The sequence below is a fragment of the Carassius carassius genome, chromosome 26 (assembly GCF_963082965.1).
Source record: "Carassius carassius chromosome 26, fCarCar2.1, whole genome shotgun sequence".
NCBI lineage: Eukaryota > Metazoa > Chordata > Actinopteri > Cypriniformes > Cyprinidae > Carassius > Carassius carassius.
The window spans coordinates 18274161-18296019 of NC_081780.1; the positions used below are offsets into that span (position 1 = coordinate 18274161).

General features: G+C 37.4%; 1 protein-coding gene across 1 annotated transcript in view; it reads left to right on the top strand.

The window, feature by feature from the left end:
• The window catches only part of LOC132105930 (copine-8), a 116196-nt gene extending 98902 nt beyond the window's left edge, over nucleotides 1-17294 (top strand). Inside the window, exons 14-20 of the mRNA XM_059511476.1 lie at nucleotides 909-955; nucleotides 1722-1903; nucleotides 2805-2932; nucleotides 13286-13388; nucleotides 13571-13628; nucleotides 13862-13935; nucleotides 15941-17294. Coding sequence (XP_059367459.1) covers nucleotides 909-955; nucleotides 1722-1903; nucleotides 2805-2932; nucleotides 13286-13388; nucleotides 13571-13628; nucleotides 13862-13935; nucleotides 15941-16129 — 781 coding nt within the window. The 3' untranslated portion in view covers nucleotides 16130-17294. The remainder of the gene's footprint in view (nucleotides 1-908; nucleotides 956-1721; nucleotides 1904-2804; nucleotides 2933-13285; nucleotides 13389-13570; nucleotides 13629-13861; nucleotides 13936-15940) is intronic.
• The last annotated feature ends 4565 nt before the right edge of the window (nucleotides 17295-21859 follow it).

The window sequence follows — 21859 nt, forward strand, 5'->3', positions numbered from 1 at the left end:
TTAATTTCTCATTTTTGTTACATGAAGGTCATATCTGTTTTGGAAACTACAATACTATACTATACTATATCCAAACTAGTTCCAGCCTGGGTGACTGATGTTTACATGACCATTTCTTGTTGTGGGTTATGGAAATAATGTCATTTTTGGTTAATTTTAGACATGCTGGAATGCTTAATTATCAGGAAATCAGACTATACACATTCGTGCACAAACATTTTTAGTGTGTGTGTGTGTGTGTGTGTGTGTGTGTGTGTGTGTGTGTGTGTGTGTGTGTGTGTGTGTGTGTGTGTGTGTGTGTGTGTGTGTGTGTGTGAGACTGCAGCTGTAAGCTCCGTAATGGGAGTAGTCTACTAAGAGGAGACAGATCTGTACTTATGGCATTAGTTAGCTTGGCTTAGTGTCCCAGCAAACAAACACCCATCCCAGCTCAATGTATTCTCCTGGTCCAATATTAAAAGAACAAATAAGCGACAAACAAACATACATGAATAACCACCATTCGTTACTGATGCCTTTAAAATCTTTGAAAGCACCGTAATATGTTTTACAGTCTTGTGAACTAACTTTTGCAGTCTACTGCATACATAGGCAGCTACCTTGTAATGTTAGCTTGTTGCTAAGCTAACAACACAATACTCTAAGCACAAAACATATACAACACAAGCATATATACTCAAATGTCTGCTGCGTCAGCTTTTTGTGTTATTTTTATATTTTTATTGTAGCTTCTGCACTTACATTCGATTTATCCCTTTCCTTATACTCCCCTAAAAAGTAGCTTTTCTTTTTTTACCTTGTTCACTTTTTAATAATGTGCTTTTATTGCACCAGGAGCATCTTAATGTGCCCAAGATTGAAGTATGACTGGAATAACCATTACCTTTCTCTGTCTCTTTGTTGTGCAGGACTCAGATTAATTTCACAGTGGCGATTGATTTCACAGCTTCTAATGGTGAGTGCCATCTCTATCAGAAGGCTGATGGAATAAATGAAATGTATGCAGATGAGGCATGAGAAAGGGCTAGTAATAGCTGTCCTCTGTTATAATCAGTGAGGTTTAATGCGAGAAAGAGCTCTGATCTGTGTGATTATACTGAGATGCCTGCCTTTTACATTCATTTGCAGATTCAAAGGGAATACCACAAAACCAACTCAATTACAGGGCCATCCTGGCAAATCTATTTTTATACATCACTAGCTTTCATCATTTTTTTCTTCTAGATTAATAATATCAGCCTCTCAGAGTACACAAAGAGTTAAGATAGGGGAACTTACAATTTCATATTAATACACTAATATATACTTCTGTATTCTAGATCCCTTCCCCATACCTAACATACATAACTACTACAACAACAACTACCTTACTATCAATAAGCACTGAACTATTCAAACCATTTGAACAGTTTCATAATGAATTTGAGTATATGTTATTGGTTGTAAACAACTGTGAACATTGTTACACTGTATTAGTAGTATACATAGTTATACTGTTAGAATATACTTATAATGCATTGAAATACATCATAAAACAACACCTTATTTAAGGTGCCACATAATGCTATTGTGAGTTATAATGTATTATGCTATTCAGTAGTGTAGCCGTGAATATGTACAGTTTCTACTGTAATCGTGGTTGACAATTAAATTAGTACACTTTCCCTGTCAAATGGTTAAGTTGCACTAAAAGTACACATTTTCTTTCATATGGTTCCCAGGCAACCCAGCGCAACCCACTTCCCTCCATTACATGAATCCCTATCAGCTCAACACCTACGCCATGGCACTCAAAGCCGTGGGGGACATCATACAGGACTATGACAGTGACAAGATGTTCCCTGCACTGGGTTTTGGAGCCAAGCTGCCTCCTGATGGGAGAATATCCCATGAGTTTGCCCTGGTAAGCAGTTCTTAAAACACCTGTCCTGCAGAGATAGACACAGGATATCCAGTTTGTGAGGACACAAGTCTTGGATATCTTTTTATGAGTGCTAGATTTGCCGCTAAACAGAACAATACACAAAGCTTTCGATTTCAGAACGGGTTTTTAGAGATAGGCACTTCTACATTCTCTAGACAACTCTTTGGACTAGCCTTTTTTAGAGTCCATAACATTTGTTGCACTTTTTATTCCCTATTCTGTTATTTAAAGAAACAAATTGGAATGACACAAGAGCTGGATGTTGCCTGGTGTTTGTGTTTTAAAGAGAGTGAACTGAATGCTTTTGTGTTCAAAAAAAAAAGTACACCTTGTGAATGAGGAAACTGGTAAAAAAGAATCTGTAAACTTATGTTGAAAGAGGAACCTGAGTTGGGTCTAGAGACCAGAATATTATAGAGACTAGGGGTGGGTATTTTTGACTTGGGCTAGAAAGTAACCACTTAACAGCCACCCTAGCAAATACAATGTAATGCATAAAAAACAGAATACCTTAGCAATTACACAACATCACATACCACCCTAGTATCCACCCACAACATTTGCATAGCAGAGCAAAAAATAAAAATAAATAAATAAATAATCATAACACCTAAAAACAACCACATAGCAATGTCCTGGCAACCACCCAAAACATCCCACCAACCAAATAGCAATGCACTAAAAAATACTTCATAGCAACCACATAACACTGTGGCAACCCTAAAAGTGGAACTTACATTTTATTCAAATTATATAAACATATATTTCTGTCTCTATAATGTAGACTTTCCACTGTGAGTTATCACATCTCCGCCAGATGTCGAAACACGAGACCCTGTCTGTTTGATTATTTGATTTAATTTTTTCTTTGTTCCTACAGAACGGAAACCCTCAGAATCCATATTGCAATGGTATTGATGGAGTCATGGAGGCATATTACCAGAGTCTAAAATCTGTTCAGCTCTACGGTCCCACCAATTTCTCACCTGTCATTAACCATGTAGCCAGGTACGTTCAAAGAATTTGATAAACAAAGACATAATGTGCATACGTACATACATAAGTATGTAGTGCTTTTTTCTACATGCATTCATGTATTACTATTATGGTAACAAACCTTGTGGAATGCTGGAGTAATTACTAACTTGCTTAGCTGTATTCCTGAAAGAGACGATGGTAAATGGCAATGGTAAGAAAGCAACACATCTTTTAAGACTACAGTCTGACATATTTCATAACACAACGGTACACAAAATCAGGCTTGAGTAGATCAGATAATTGAGTGTAAACACTAAATAAGTCTTTACTATCACATTGTTGCTCAGCATTGCAGGCTTTTTTTCATAGTCCAATAGTTTAGATAATTCAAGTAATCTAAATGAATAGGTTGTGTACTTTTTCTTATTACTTTACTCTCTAAAATAGTTGGTAACATTTTAGTATAGAGATCGATTCTTACTATTAATTAGTTGCATATTATCATGCATATTAATAACATATTGGCTGTGTATTAGTACTTATAAAGCATTTATTCTACATGAACATACTAAAATTAGTAGTTTACTGAGGCAAAAGACATAGTTATAATGGTTTGTTAATGTCAAGAATTGGACCTTAAAATAAATACATTAAATATATTGGTTCTACCTTTTTTATGGACTTTTATGCCTATATATGTCATCTTTACCTGTCAGTGAAAGTCAAGCTGTGCATTATCACCTAGGGCCAACATCCAAACAAAATGTGTGACAGTTACAGAGATAATCAAATCCAAAATGCTCTTAGAGGCACAATACATGACCTTAAAATCACTTTAAATGAGCTGTGGAACTAGACTTGTAGAGGCTAGCTGATGAGATTTAATCACATGCTGCCCCAAATAAGATCATCCCAGGTCTGTATCATCAGTCAAGTGATGTGAGGAAGAACATTAAATGGCCATCATAAATGTGACACAATGGCCTGAAAATTTGATCTCTGTAATACCCACAAAATGTTTATAGTACCCCTTAGGCATTTTTATGCCATAGGCCCCAAAAAATGATAATCACCTTCAAGAGCTTTACTGATATATATTGTAAAAGCTGATACACTGTATTTCCATATATTAAGACTCATTTTAATGTGTATGGGAATACATTTTGTATATAATATATTTAGTTTATTCAGAAATTCAGACAGTAATTAATAAGATTTAATTCAACATTTAATTTACTTCATTTAATCAACACAGAAAAAAATGAAACCTAAAAATGGTAACGTAAATTAACTGGTTTAATTTAAATTACTGAATCAGTTTAAATGTGTTGTTGTACCAACAAATGTGTCACGTTCGGGATACAAGGAGACACGATGAGAGAACCAAATGCGAGTACGTCTTTATTAAAGGGGCAATCCAAAGAATAAACAGGGGGGTCGATACCAAACATAAACAAACAAGGACACAAGGCAAGAGCACAACAAGAGACGGACGTGAATAAACAAGGACTCCGTGACACCTACCAAGACAGACTGGGTATAAATACACAGGGAGAGACAAACGTTAATGGGGAATTGACAGAGTGTAATGATTGATAACCAGTGACAGCTGGGTGCAATGATTTAGGAGGAGACGTGAGGAATGTGGTTAATGAAGTGACAGACACCGTGGGGAAGGAGGACATCTAGTGGATACCCAGGTAACACAACCCAGACACTGTGACAATACCCCCCCTCTACGGAGTGGCTCCCAGACGCTCCACGACAAGACTACAAAACAGAGACCAGGAGGGAGGCGGACAGGTGGAGGCTCAGGGGGAGGGACGGAGGGCCAAAAAAAAAAATTAGGAAACCAGAGACCAGAGGAATATGGAAATGGGGAACAGACACCAGGAGTGCAAACCTAAACCAGGGAGAAAAGGAGGGAGGTGGACCGGAGGAGGTTCAGGGGGAGGGACGGAGGGCCAGGCTAACAGAGAGGAACAGGGACAGGAGTGAACACAAAAAGCAAAAAACAACATGAAGGCCCCCAGGGCGGAGCAGAGGACCACCACAGCCGTATGGTCAGGAATGAAGCCCCCCAGGGCGGAGCAGAAGACCACCACAGCCGTATGGCAACTGGATCAGTCGGATGCTCATAGAGTTCGACTGAGACCTGACAAGGTATTGGAAGTCCCGCAGAGGCATGGAGAGATTCCGGTAATCCAGCCGAGACGAGGAGAGACTCCAGTAATTCGGCAGAGACAAGGAGAGGCTCTGGTAATCCCATGGTGTTTAAACTTGATTCCAGAAGATCAATGCTGACTTGACTCTGCTCCTGAAGGTCTTTGGTGGTCTGACTCTGCTCTTGAAGATAATTGGTGACTGGCATTTGTTCATAAAGATCATTGGTGACTTGCATTTGTTCATGAAGATCATTGGTGACTTGCATTTTTTCATGAAGATCAATGGTGACTTGCATTTGTTCATGAAGATCAATGGTGACTTGCCTTTGTTCTTGAAGATCACCGGTTACTTGACTCTGTCCTTGAAGATCGCCAGTGACTTGATTCTGTCCTTGAAGATCGCCAGTGACTTGATTCTGTCCTTGAAGATCACCGGTGACTTGACTTGACTCTGGAAAGTCAACGGTGACTAGTCCTGACTCTGGAGGGTCAACGGTGACTAGCCCTGACTCTGGAAGGTCATCGGTGACTAGCCCTGACTCTGGAAGGTCATCAGTGATTAGCCCTGACTCTGGAGGGTTAACGGTGACTAGACTTGACTCTGGAGGTTCAACTGGAACCTGACTCAACTCTGGAGGGTCATCGATGACTAGCCCTGACTCTGGAGGGTCATCGGTGACTAGCTCTGACTCTGGAGGGTCATCGGTAACTAGCCCTGACTCTGGAATGTCATTGGTGACTAGCCCTGACTCTGGAGGGTCATCGGTGACTAGCCCTGACTCTGGAAGGTCATCGGTGACTAGCCCTGACTCTGGAAGGTCATCGGTGACTAGCCCTGACTCTGGAAGGTCGTCGGTGACTAGCCCTGACTCTGGAGGGTCATCGGTGACTAACCCTGACTCTGGAGGGTCCATGAGCACCTGACTCGACTCTGGAGGGTCCAAGAGCACCTGACTTGACTCTGGAGGGTCAATAGGAACCTGACTCGACTCTGGGGAGTCAGTTGTGGCTGTCATCCTGTGCAACGGCGCTGGGCAAGCCGCCATCTTGGGCCGTGAGTCTGGACAGGCGGCCATCTTGTGCTGTGGTGCTGGGCTGGTGACCATCGTGTGCTGTGGCGTTGGACCGGTGGCCAACTTGGGCATTGGCGCTGGGTTAGCGGCCATCTTGTGCTGTGCCGCTGGGCCAGTGACCATCCCATGCTGCGGTGCTGGACTGATGTCCATCTTGCGTCGTGACGCTGAGCTGGCGGACATCTTGTGCTGTGGTACTGGGCTGGCGGCCATTTCGTGCTGTGGCGCTGGATTGGCGGCCATCTTGGGCCATGACTCTGGACGGACGGCCATCTTAGGCCGTGGCTCCGGACCAGCGGCCATCTTGGGCATTGGCGCTGGGTTAGCGGCCATCTTGTGCTGTGGTGCTGGGCTGGCGACCACCTGGTGCTGTGGCGCTGGGCTGGCGGCCATCTTGGGCTGTGGTGCTGGCTCAGCAGCCGTGAACAGTTTTGGGAATCTCTAGGATCTTTGACAGCATGGAGAAATAATCCAAAAACGTGTCAGCGGCCATCTTGGGCGTTGGCGCTGAGCTGGCGGCCATCTTGCACCGTGGCGCTGGACTGGTGACCACTTTGTGCTGTGGCGCTGTGCTGGCGTCCATCCTGCCTCGTGGCGCTGGAATAGCGGCCATCGTGGGCAGTGGCGCCACCATGGCGGACGCGCGCTTCTTCTCCCCTCTCCGTCTGCCATGGTGAGACGGTGACTCTGATCCATCCCACACGAACCCCGGGTCGAAGGGAGGCCATGGTTGAGAGCGACGCTGAGCCTCCTCTCGACCGCTCCCTCCTCGGCGACCTCCCCTGGTTCCCCGGAAAACCACCAGGCGAGTTCCCTCAAAACCATTCCTCTCCCGCTCTGTGGCTGGGGAGGAGACATAAGCAGACATACCGCTGGTTCTTTGTGTGACGGAGTCCTTCTGTCCTGTTCGGGATACAAGGAGACACGATGAGAGAACCAAATGCGAGTACGTCTTTATTAAAGGGGCAATCCAAAGAATAAACAGTCCAGGCAGGGGTCGATACCAAACATAAACAAACAAGGACAAAAGGCAAGAAACGGACGTGAATAAACAAGGACTCCGTGACACCTACCAAGACAGACCGGGTATAAATACACAGGGAGAGACAAACGCTAATGAGGAATTGACAGAGTGTAATGATTGATAACCAGTGACAGCTGGGTGCAATGATTTAGGCAGAGACGTGAGGAATGTGGTTAACTAAGTGACAGACACCATGGGGAAGGAGGACATCTAGTGGATACCCAGGGAACACAACCCAGACACTGTGACACAATGTTAATTTCAATCAGGTTAAATTGGGTAAAAAAATATCTTTAAGGTTACAATTGCAGTTGATCACTTTTTACAGTTTTTATATTTTTATTCTTTGTAATATAGTTTTTTTATATACTTTCCCACCAGAATCCAGCTGAAAAACTGCACTAAATCAAAGTTGTTCCTAATAAATACAAGCTCATGTGGTTCTTGCCAATTTAAATAATAATCAAAAAGAGTAAATTTTAGGGAATTGAAATAGGGCTGTATTCAAAAATAATTCCAAAAGAATTTGGAAATCAATAAATGTGCACTGTACAGATTAGCAAAAACTGAACAGAGGAGTGGAATAAACGACTTTTAGAAATTTAATTTAATTTATGGATTAACCAGACGCTTTTATCCAAAGCGATTCACAGTGCATTCAGGCTAACAGTTTTTACCTATCATGTGTTCCTGGGGAATCGAACCCACAACCTTGCACTGCTAACGCAATGCTCTACCACTTGAGCCACAGTAACAGTAAACCAGTTAAATAATGTAAAATCTGAATGTGAACAAAAGCTCTGTACATGTTTAAAGATACTATACTTACTATTTTACACTGTTAGAGGTCAGAATAAAATATCTTGAGGACACTTTTAACAGCTTGTGGGGCTGTGAGACCCTGAGAATCTCTTTTGTATAAAAAAAGAATAATTAATAAGATCACATTAAAATCCATAAGTTCATAGAAATATGTAAAAAGTGTAGTTTCAGTAGTGATGTCTAGTGGCATGTATACATTATCAACTTATGGAGTGCATCTCAGGGACTGGTCTACTGTGGTGGCATGACTACCACCCTAAGAAAAAGTGTTGCCAACCAATGCTATTTCACGACCAATTCGTATGTATTTTATGAGGTGGCTAATTCATATGAATTCATACGACCTCACTTGTACTATTTTGTATGATTTGTCTATACCCCAGTGACAGGCAGATTTAGGGGCGGGGTTAAGTGCATGTCATTTGTACAAATTCATTGTGAAACTCATAAAATACGTACGATCTGGCACCAATCGTATGAATTTGTGCGAATGAAATCGTACAATTTATACGAATTAGCCACCTCTTAAATATGTACAAATTGCCACGAGATCAGGCTGTCAACCCATCTTCCACACCAGAACTATCCCAGTACAGTTTATACCACTTTTCAGCAGTGCGATGACATTAAAAAAAGAGTGTATCATGAAATAATGACAAGAAAACACGTCTTCTATAAGCTGTTCTCGCATGCTTCACACACATAGAGAGTGTCCAATGTAGTCAGCTTTATTGACTCAAATGCCACCAGTTCTTTTTAGCGAGTCAAAAACATAAAGCACAACCAGTGTAGCCAATTTAACAAACAAATGACTGTTTTTCCATTTGTCTGTAAATTGGAAAATTACTACTTTTCGGCTAGCTCTGAGGTTCTCTGAGAAATCTAATCCATCCGGAAAGGATGTCTGGTATTGTCGTTTTATTTCCCACAGCACTTTTCTTCATTTATTTTGACCTTTGTCATGTACAGTAACTATTTTTCTGCCCACTCCACTTTCATCATAGATATAGACCTTTTTTAGAAATAAAATCAATATAAGGATTTAATAGCAGAGTTAGGTAAGAATCTAATCTTCATTAACTAGATTGAAACGTTTGTAATACACTTTATGTTGGCTCAACAAAATCATATACTAAAATGTAAAACAATTTGAAGGTCAAAATTGAGAGATAGTACTAATGGTAGACCTATACTCTTACAAGCACAGAGACATTTAGAAACTATTGATGTTGTTATTAGACTATTGGTCTTCTGGATATTGATATTTTATTTATTTATTTATTTATTTTAGAGTTTATTTATTTTAAGAGTTAGTTAAGAGTTATTTGTTAGAGTTGAGATTTGTTCCTTATACTAAAAGTGTCCCCAAATGTGATTTAATTTGTTTATTTATAAACTCAATTGAAAACCTCACCAACAAACTAGTCACAATAATTGTAAAACGAAAATAATAACTGACTAATTTATGTCTTACCTCTCTATAGAAAATAATACAGCAACATAATTCGTTTTTTTATTTAAAATAAGGGGAAAAGTTTCCAAAAACAAAGCTGCTTAAAAAAAGTTGATCACTGTGTTTCAGAAAGAAAGCCTCAGGACTTTTCTACAGGTGTTATGATATTAATAAATTGGCTCTTGTTTATTCCAGCATATGGCAGTTGTTTTTACAGTTGAACATGTTTCTAAAACTCATTATGTTTTGTTACTGCACTTCAGACTTCTATGCTTACAAATCCTGTGTTTAATCCACACTAATTAATGGTTTAAAGCTAGCCAACAGTCAGTGGACTGACACATCTAATTAAACGTCCATTTCATGGATTTTCTGAGGATGGGAAGTAAAGGACAAACCATCAAGTCATTATCACCCCTCTGTTCCACACACACACACACACACAAAGTCACTGCAGTGTCCACTCGTCAGCACTGACGACAGATCTGTCACACTGCACCGCTCTAATCTCTCTGTGTGTATTTGCTGTAGGTCGCACCCACACAGTTTAATAATAAATTACTTTTTATATTGCTCTTTCAGAGCTAATGTGCTGTTTTCTACTGTGCACATTTCTTGTAACTGGGGAAAGCTAAAAAATATGTAACTCAACAATTAAAAGACTAAAAAAATTTACATTTTAGGACTATAAAGCTCGGTACATGTTTTCAATGTGTCACAGTTGGCCAGTTCACAAACTACCAGTCTGTCCGCAAATGGATTTTAATATTCATACATTTTCAGTGACAAGGAAAGAAATGTTTTGAGTAGAGCCCGACCGATATGGATTTTTGGGGGCCGATGCCGATATTAACTCGAAAAGAGCCGATTTATAAGCCGATATTTTGATTTTAAAAATAATCTGGATATTAGACCCATTTCCTATAAACTGCACTTACACAACATTCAATAGCAAAATATCTGCCTGTTCTATGTATGTGGGCTGTATAAACCATTTTCCAGAATGGATTATGTTAAAAAAAAGCCTAGATTACAGTCTCAATGACTAAACAATTGCACATCAAAAGTATATATTTTTTAATTATCAAAAAACAGTCTGGTTTTAAACATTTAACACTTTTACTTTCTTCCAGTTGAAGCTGGTTTTAACAGTCTGTGTGTGTACTGTAAATAAATTATAATACTAAAGTTAAAGTATTTGCAGAAGTAGTCCCACACTTTGCTGCTGCAGCATTCACCTTTTTCAGCAATCTGTAGGCAGAAAGAGAGACAGAGAAAGAATAAGCATGTGTATTAATAATATCACCATGTATCATTACTCATGTCATCATTAGAATTATAATAATAATAAACTGGGATCTCCTACATAGGCAAAAATGAGAAATATATATATATATTTTATTTGTCAAGCAATAGGTATTACCTACTTATATTTAACAATATTATTTCAACATTTTCCTGTTATGTCTGTAAAGCTGCTTTGAAACAATATGTAAAAAAAAAAAAAAGCGCTAGTTCAGCTCACATTTATTTACATGTCACCTCTGGTTTAATCATTTCTGACGCACCTACTGTAGTTACTGTAACTACACTATATTTGCTCTCACAGACACATCGTCTTGCCTACTATTACCGGAAGATTACGGAATCAATTCGAAGTTGAATGGTTAACGTTAGTGTCATGAACACACCGCTGTCAATTTTGAGAAGAACCACCTTCAAACAAGTTAATAGCAAGCATTTAAGGGGCCTGCTAAAAAGGAAGCTATTAGCGTTAGAGTAACGTAACCAGCCTGAATTCACCAAATTGTTCTCTGGACCTGACGGTAGCCTCTTCTTCCTTGCTTCTCTCTTAATTCTCATCAGCAGGACTAGCGCTAGCGCTATCGCTCGCTTCTTACAACGGGACAGATACATGTTTGCTTCTGACCGAAAGGAGGAACAACAGACTATGAAAGAGCTCCCGCTAAACGTTTTTAAAACTCCGCCTACGCCATAGCGCAGCGCAAATCGCGTTGTATCTGAAGGGCAACGCTAAACCCAGCGGCAAGCGCCGTGCATACCGCGTCCTGTGTGAAAGGCCCAATTACGGGGTCATTATGTGGGAAACACACCGCAATAGAATAAGAATAAGTTAAACGCTAACGTTATAGTTTGACCTCCTATTAACGTTCGCGCTCTTCCACTGATAAACATGGTATTAGCTTTGTGGCTAATCTAATATAGCAATGCATTAGTGGCTGTAAGTGATGTTACAGAATATTTAGAAGTGATAATGATAGGACCGTTAGCTAGAACTACCACACAGTTTTTATATAAAGGGTATGAGCTAAATCTACAATCATTTCACATGACGAACGACAGACTCACCGTCAAAACAGTAAGTTACATCTCCTTCATCTCCTTGGCTGATCGCTTTCTTCTGTAGTGGACTTCTGGCGCTGTTGTTAACTCTGGAGCTGCAGAGCTCCCTCTGGTGGGCACACTATGCAACACTCATAACATGAGTGAAGCATGAGACTCTGTTTCTAATGTTTCATCGGCCGTTATAAATGCCGATGCCGATTTAAATGCAATAAGCTTATATCGGCCGATAATATCGGCCGGCCGATATATTGGTCGAGCTCTAGTTTTGAGCATTACTGTGTACAGCATCTTCTAAATCCCCAGTGGAAAATCACATTTTCAAATCTTTAATCCACCAAAGCCGATCTGAGAAAGCAGAGGCTGGTAAACATATGCCGAGACGGTTTCATCCTTTCTTCTCACACAGAGGTCTGTAGTGGATATTTCACCACAGGTCAGCTTGAAGCACAAATCACAGAGAGTTGAAGAAGGCTAGTAAAGGGGGTCAGGTATCAGGACTCTGAACAAATACACCCTTCAGTACAGTGTGTGGGGAAAAGAGAGACAGATAAATCCATGATCTAGATCTAAAAAAAAAGACCAAAAGGAAACTCATTTTTATTTATATTAAATGCATAAAGGTAATGTGTGTGACTGCCAAAGTTATGTTTTATATAATGCAAATTAGTATTTGTTTATTTATGACACATTTTGTTCAGTTTGATCTTTGTGATTTATAAAGACTGGAATAATAGCATCAGTAAATGAAATTTAAAATCTCTTTTCTTCTACATCTAAAACCCTTAAAAATCATTAATAACCTTCTGTATGTAGAGCCCATCTAGATTTACAGTTATAACTCCTTCATGAGAAAACATACTGTATGTATTTGAACTGCTTGGTGAACTGGTAGTGAAAATGTATGATTAATTTCATATGAAACCCCAACTAAAAAAAAAAAAAAAAAAAATTCATCATCAACTTTAAATTGTTCTTTGAATTTCCACACTGAAAATAAAAAAGTGTATAGAATTGACTTTGAATCTATTTTCACTTTTTCCTTTAATTGCTCCAATTGTCTTTGTTTTAATAAATAAATAAATAAATAATATGTACAGTGCATTCATTAGAAAAATTGCACATTTCTGAAAGTTGACCAGAACTACACATTACCTACACAGACAGATCAGGTAAAAACTGTTTAGCCCACACATTCCTGTATATTGTGTGTATTTAATAACACTTTTAATTGGCTTCATTTATATTAGAGGAACGGTTTGTTACAACCACAGATGATTTAACTGTGCAGAATATATTTCCTTTTTGTCTCTAAAGTTATTAATGCCTCCGAGTATTTTATTTACCTCATAAGCTGATGAAAATAATTAGGAATCCAGACTGCAGTGTAGTAACGCAGTAAATTTGATCACGATCTAGAGGCTCTGGCTGTATATCCTGCAGTAATGAGATGTTTAATGAATGTAACTGTGCTCTCTGCAGATACGCTGCCTCAATAAAGGACGGATCACAGTACTTCATCCTCCTCATCATCACGGATGGAGTGATATCAGATATGGCCCAGACAAAGGAGTCCATTGTCAATGTAGGTCTACATTGAATGCTCATGTTGTCTTTAGCTCTACTTTAGCTCTGAGTTCAGTTTATTCAATGACATTATAAAAACCCAAATGGAAATTGTCTCCTAATTAAACTGTCTTTCTTACTTTCTTTCTTTTTCTTTCTTTCTTACTTTCTTTCATTCTTTCTTTCTTTCTTTCTTTCCAGGCTGCATCTCTTCCCATGTCAATTATTATTGTTGGAGTTGGACCAGCCGAGTTTGATGGTAAGTAAATGTCATTCATGTCATTCATTCAAAGGATACTGCAGAGTAAATGAGCATGTAATGTGACAGCCATTTCCTCGTTGCACTGAGAGTAATGCCGATGGGTTTAGGAAAAATGAAACGAGACTAAAATACTCAAAACACACACAGTTGCAGGCACTCAAATGCATAGCTTACTCATGTTTCCATATCTCCGGTCATGAGTGTTTCTTATCTGTTGTGTGTGTGCTTAGCCATGATCGAGTTGGATGGTGATGAAGTCAGAATCTCATCGAGGGGCAGATATGCTGAGAGAGACATCGTACAGGTATAATAACACAGCTAAAGTATATCTCTTTCATCACTAATACAGAGACGTCACAAACAGGAGGTTGGAAAATCTTGCAAGTTATATGTTCAATAGTATATGCACAGTAATTGACTTTCTTACCATGTTTTAAAAAACACACTAGTTACCAGAAACATATGTACAGAATCAAGCTACAAGAATGTGTGACAGAATTAATGTAATTTTTTTTGCCTGTGATGGCAAAACTTAATCTTCAGTGATCATTTTTTCTAGTGTCACATGATCTTTAAGAAATCAACATTGAAAACAGTTGTGCTGCTTAATATTTTTGTAGAAATGTGATACTTTTTTTCTCAGAATCCTCTGATAAACATTGTTCATAAGAATAGCATTTATTGGAAATAGGAATGTTTTGGAACATTATAAATGCCTTTACTGAAAATTTTGATCAATTTAATGCATACCAAGCATGCTTGCCGAATAAAATATACATTTATTTAGAAAGAAATCATCCTAACCCCAGACTTTTAAATGGTAGTGTATATTACTGAAATAAATTGAAACAATGCATAACAGTATATTTCTATTATAATAATAAACACGAGAACCTTATTGTGTGTTGGTGTGGATGCTAATGTAGTTATAATTTTTTTGTGTGAATGAGCCTCAAGATATGCTAAAATGTTAGTACTAAAATTTTGCTTTGAAACTTGTCCAGGTCTAAACGGTGAATTTCCAGTTTATAAAACCATGTAAAGTATGTTCATTATCAACCACTACGATTATACATGAAATGTATAATTATATGTTGTATGTAAAAATGTATATATTAGCATTCTGAGTTCTGCTCCAACTGTGCTTTCTTTATGCCAAGAACAGAGCTCTCTCAGTCTCTTTCAAAATGTCATTTCTTAATGCTTTTTGTGCTCCTCGCTCTATTCTTATAGCTCTTTGCGAGGTAGTCATCATGTGTGGGTTGCCCCACTCTTGTTAGGAAGCATGTTAACAGGCAGTTATCAGCTAGCATGATCAGCTATCATAGGTGCCTAGGGAGGCTTGTCCAATTAGCTATGCCATCACATACTCACAGATTCCAGAGGATCTGGCTTCCCAGCGGCCGACATGTACTTAAAAGCCCAGCTTTTCATAACTAAACGGCTGTGTAGTGCTCTTAGGCTCAGCCGTATCTCTTAGGATAATTTGGCTCTCAGTCTGAATGGCGTTTGAGTTGATTGGCATGCTGAGCATTTGATGGTTGTGCCCTAATTTTCAGGCTAATTGCTCTTTTCAGCTTTTCAATTCTCACAGAAATGCAAATTAATGTGAGAAATGCTTCAGTATCTCACCTAAAGAAATTCAACATAAAGAGTGTGTTTATACCATAAAATCTACTTTACAAGGAAACTAATTTGTATTTTGTAACATTCCTCAAATTTGGTCAGTTTCTAAAAAATCACAACTTTCATATATGTGTTATTAAATGTTATTACATACTTTTTGCCTTTGTATCATATCTTTGTATCATATTTGTTTATTAATGTGTTAGCATGCTGACATGTGATATATTACATGCAGTATATGAGCTTTTTTAATTTTGAAACTGTTAATATTACAATATGTGACTTTGTTATATTAAATACCATTAACTTTCCTACTACCAAATTGTTGTAAACACATTATATTTGAACATTCTTAACTGCAATCACTCAAACCTATGTAATAATGTTGTGAGACTGGGCTGATCTGTTAAAACTTGAAAAGGTAACTCTTGAAAAATTAGTTCACACAATAATGAATATTTTCATAATTTACTCACCTCCATGTTGTTCCAAACCTGAACTGTATGCTGAGAATTTTGAACAAAAGATGAAGAGACATATTTCTAATTCTATTTATAAATAAATAAATGCTGCACAGAAAACAAATTAACAGTCTTTGAATATATACAAATAAATATGAAATTTTGACTTATAGTTTAATATAATTTAGTTTATTCTTAGTCGTACCTTTTTTTCTTTTGCAGTTTGTTCCATTCAGAGACTACATTGATCGCACTGGGAATCACATCCTCAGCATGGCCCGCTTGGCCAAAGATGTTCTTGCAGAGATCCCAGACCAGTTCCTATCCTATATGAGGACCAGAGGAATCAAGCCGTCTCCCGCTCCCCCTCCGTACACACCCCCAGGACACCCGCTGCAAACTCAGATCTAAAATGGGCCCAGGAGCGAGCCTTGCAGTATCTCAGAATCGCTTTCTCAATCGCTCAGTGAGATGAAGTTTTCCTCAGCTCTCAGCTTTTTCTGTCCCTTTCTCTTTGCACTATTGGGGCTGTAGATGAACAACATGGTTAGACAGGGTTCTGAGAACAGGTTTACTTCCATTACAGGCATTCCCTGTCAGGATGTCTCTCAGTTTCACTCATTGTCTCTTAATGCCTGGCTAGCTCGTTTCTGATGGCCAAACTGTAGAATGAACTTCGCATTTCTGGTTAACTCTGAAAAGAAGTATAGATATGTGAAGGTAAGGAAAGGCTAAAAATTGAGCTGACAATATTGCTCCCTGTCTCAGAACAGCAGAGCAGCTTCCTCTTCCTCAGACCAGGAAAAGGCTAACAAATCACCAGTCACAAACAGACTGTTGTAAATAACTCTTGAAGTAGACTTCTTCCGTCATTTCTTATCTCTTCCTATTCTTTCTTCTCTGAGATCTCACTCAATGTTTACATGTTGATGATTTTCTTACTGTTGGATCTAACTTTTATAAGCGTATATCTTTAACATGAACTTTGCCGTGCAAATATTCGCAGTGTGTTATCTTTGCCATGCCTATCAGGTCGCAGGGGCTGGTGTTGCTGCGGAAAACCACAATTCTTGCATGGAAATGGTGTGCTCAGGCATGCGATGCATGTTGTGCAGCATTCATGTTATTTAGCCTTTTCTCATTCTCTCTTTTCTCTCGCTCACTTTCTCCTATTTTGTTTTATTTTTGCCCTGGCACAAGCACAATAGATGGGCACCATTGTGTATAAAGAACCTCATAGGACTCAATGTGTTTCATTGCATTTAAATCTGAGCAGCTGCTCTCAAATAAGAGCCCAGTGGTCAAAAACACGGATGCCATTGTTATTTTCTGTCTTAAAACTTTGTGTCTTATGGATGTTTTGTAATTTTCTGTTGATTTGGTGATTCTGTATTATGTTTTTCCATTATTATGTATATTCATCCATTATATTTAATCATTACCTGGTAGAGTTGCCCAAAGATAGTGTCAAAAAAGCACAAAGATAATTACGAAATCCTTCATTTTGGATTTCTTTGAGAATATTTAAGTGTCAAAACCGGATAAGATGCAGAATTATACGCCAAATTTAAGTTGATGTTGTTTTTTTTCTAGAAATGTTTTTGCTATCCCATTATTTTATGAAATGTGCTGCTAGTATCAGGAAAATAATTATTTAAAGTCTCCCCTTACCCAAATACTCACAAAAATTGGAACCCTAGTCAAAAAAAACTGGAACACTAGTTCACACATAACTGGTAAACTAGTTCAAACATGACTGTTGTTTGAATGTTTTTACAAAAAGGATGAAGTGAATCATATTGACTCCTGGTTTATGATGATTCACTTCATTTAGTAGATTTCTTCTTTTTTTTTTCATTGTAAAATAATAAAACAACATGTTTTTGTTCCAAAACATTCACACATAGCAAATGGGACTCTTCTAGTATGTAGCAACTAAATTTTTCTTCACACTAGTGTGGTGAACTATTTTGGGTAACAGCCTCATGTTGAAGTGGAGCGTTCCCTGATTAACTGCTATTCGGGAATTCAAGATTGTCATTCCAGTTGTGCTGCTTTGTCACACATACAATATTCACGAGATATTAACACATAAAATCGCCCCAAAAAAGCATTTAGACAATTGTGCCAATCTGCTGAACCAATGTATGAATTTCATTACAAAAACATAATTTTAATGAAAGTAAAAGCCATTAGAACAATATAATAATTTTAAAGAGATATAATACAAGACAAAAAATAAAAAAAACAGAAATTGAAAATGATCAAATCAAATCAAACAAACAAACAGTATTGGATACTTTGTGGTTGTTAAAACATGTCCATTGGTATAAACATGCACTTGTGAAAGTAATTGCAGAATTGGCTGAAAAAGAGTAAAGCAAGTTTAATATTATATATGAACCTGGACCTCAAAACCAGTAGTTGTTTTCAAAATTTCGATTTATACATCATCTGAAAGATGAAAAAATAAGCTTTCCATTACCGTATGGTTTTAGTGTTAGGATATGATAATATTTGACCGAGATACAACTATCTGAAAATCTGGAATCTGAGGGTGCAAAAAAAAATCGAAATGCTGAGAATTTTTAAATTTGTCCAAATGAAGTTCTTAGCAATCCATATTACGAATCAAAAATTAAGCTTTAATATATTTACGGAAGGAAATGTACAAAATATATTCATGGAACATGATCTTTACTTGATATCCTAAAGAGTTTCGACATAAACTAGATCATTTGGACCCATACAATGTATTTTTGGCTTTTGCTACAAATAAACCCATGCTACTTATGACTGGTTTCGATCGCATATTAATATTATAATAAAAATGCTTTGTTAACCAATTTTCTTTTACTATCTTCTTTAGTACGCACAGTTTGTCTACAAATATTCTTTACAGCATTTAAGCATAGCACTTAAATGAAAAGGTCACAAGTTCAGTCATAAGCCACACTACTTTTTTCTAATCTTGAATTTTGTAAGCATTGAACTGCACAGAATAATAGCTGAAAAATGATGCATGTGTGAGAAAGCAGCACTTGATGCTGGGAGGGTCGTTTGATGATATTATCTTTCTTTTAGGAATGTTGTTTCTCAGCATTCCTTTACTTTCCTTCAGCTCTCTTCCTCTCTGCATTGCTGGTGCCACGGCAAATGCCACTTTGGCAAGCTCATTCACCTGTGAGTATGCACCTGCATGTGTGTGTGTGTGTGTGTGTGTGTGTGTCTGAGAGAGAGAGAGAGAGTGGATGTCAGGTCATCAAGCATAATCAAAGTGTTTTTAAATTTGTGACTTGACTCACATGAAATTTGTTTACTGACGATATCCAAATATTATATTGTATGCTATTCATATCTAAATATTATGTGCACTATGTTTGCATGTACAGTTTTACAAGAGATTCATCAGTTCTTTTGTTATTGTTAGTGTTTTGAGTAAAAAAAAAACTGGAAAATAACTGTACAAATTGCCTTAATCTCTCACTGAATTCTTGGAATTGTGCGATGCCTTCAGATATGAATTGTTATATATTTTGTGTCAGTGTACAATTGCTTTCTAGTGTATATTTTCTTTGCACAACTCATGTATGAAAAAAAATATATATATTGTAATTTTTGGAACCAGTGACTAATCAAAGAAAGCATGATTGAAGTTCTGATTGTGTAGTAAATCAATATGATGAAATTATTATTTCTGTATCAAGTACTAATTTTGGAATAAACATTCTTAATATATACACATTGTTTTATTAGTCTGGAATGGCATTTGCTTGTTGTGGGTGGTTGCCAGGGTACTTTTACTCAGTTGCTAAGAAGTTCTAAATGCAAAATGAATGTATCATGTCATATTCATGTCAGTAGTACCAATATATTACGGAAGACGTTACATGAGATTTAAACAAACACATAACCCTAGTTATGAGCAAAAAATAATGAGCAGAAGGTTCGGTTAGAGGTTCTAACCTAAAACGGAAAAAAGTTATATTAAGATACCAGGAATAGTTTTTTAAATAGTTTAATTTGTAATAAAAAAATTACAGTTTTACACAGTATGCATGTGCTTATTATTATGATTTTTTGTTTGTATTGGAATATCAAAAACGCTTATAAGCAAAACAATCTGACGAAAATGGTATCATTACACAACTTTTTTTATGTCGCTCCAAAGTATTTTTGTCTGTGTGTGTGTGTTTTTGTATGTGTCTATCTATAAATATATATATTGCAACGTGTAGCAAATGTGTAAAAAACCTTTTGTAAAATCTGCATGGGAAAATCTTTTGCCCTCACATGAAATTCTCAGACGTACATTGATTTCTAATGAAAAGACTGGATTTCACCTGCAAAAATCTGCCAGATGTGAACACACCGTCTTTTCACTGTTAGCTTATATATGCTAACATTAAACTGAAATAAATCAAGTTTCCTGTTCGTCTGCTTAACTGGAGATGTGAGATTCGTGTAGCATGCAAAGTCCAAGCTCTTGCAGAGCCCTTCGAATCAATCACTTGCAGTTCCCTGTATTCAATTAAATTTGGAGCAGATGTTATGTTCCCATATTCCCTCCATAGAAAACCATTAGGAATAATAACTGTTTTCTCTATTGGTGTGACACTAATTGCAGAAGGAGCACATTGGCTGGCTGGTAAGCTACAATTATATCAGGCTACTGAGGAGTGTGGTCCTGGAGAACATACAGAGGGTCACCATGCACTACATGAACACAAATAACCTAACTGCTGCACATGTTTTTTTTGTTTTTTTCTAAAAGTCTGAATATCCTTCCGTTTGATGAGCACCAGCATATTTTTTCAAAGTTAACATTTATAAGACTCGCACACAGATTACAGCATACCGTTAAATTGTAAAGTGTGAGCAACCCATCATCGCATTATTTCACATGGCACCCGTGTAACACAGTGGTCTTTAAAAGTCTATTTCTATATAACATGACAGACCAGCCAATTAGTTTCATCTTACTTTGTACTTAATACTTGCACACACTGCCATACAGTTGCTCGTACAGAGAGAGCGGCTTTCCAGTATCGCCTATACAGATTTAATTGGCTTTAAAACTGTCACTGGCATGAAACTAAATTAACTTTCAATGTTTGGGAAAGAATAATGGTCTCTTCACTACTTCCATAAAGCATAGATCAAAAGCAAAACATATTTTTATATCTCGGTGGCACTTAGTGACTGCTGATTTAAGTGCCGCGCTCGATCTAGATCAACCATATGCATAGGAATAAAAAAGTTGTTGGTGAACGAAAGCAAAATATGAATTAGACAGTGACTTCAAACGATTCATTTTCATCAATTTCAACTGATATTATGTTTTTGAATTCTTATTTTTGGATATGAATACCTGTACATGTAATTACATGATAATTACACGGTAATAACAACACTTCTGTCACTGTACCATTGAATATTGATCATAATGGATAGTGTTTGAAAACAGGTCAAAATATGTACTTCGGCATACTCTACACTTTACCAATTACATTACCAATTAAGTTGCCTTTTTAATTCAGCAAATGGCATCTAGTGAACAAAAACTTGTAGTTTAATAAAATTGTATAGCATTCCAATAATTAAAAAACAAATACATATTAAGTAAATATTTAGTAAATAAATGAACTAAAATAGTTTTAAAAGCCAAGTAAACTTTGTATTGGTAAATTTGGTTTAAATGACTTCCACTTCATTCCTCACACTGAAAATGGAAGTTCAAGAGAAGCACACTGCATTTTGGGATTCATTATACCATGAAGTCTTCAAGGTAAGTAAGTGCATAGTAGTGGAATATTACAAATATAGCTTTTAGCTAATCCAACATTGAGAAATGCTAAAAAAAAAAACACAAACAATTTGTTTATCAATCTTGTCACTTTCTCAGCTGACATTTAATGGTTCTTTAAGCAAAAATCTTCTGCAACTCTTATAAAGATCTCACATTTTCCCATGTGCACCACCTCCTACATAAAACTGATTATATACATATTTCATAGCGCATGTGTCCGCCTCTTACTTTCTATAAACAGCTTTGTGCTAAAGCTAGAATAATTAAGCAGCTATTGTTAATTACTCCTGTCTTAATTCTCTGTGCATATCAGTAGTCTCTTATAAGTTTGT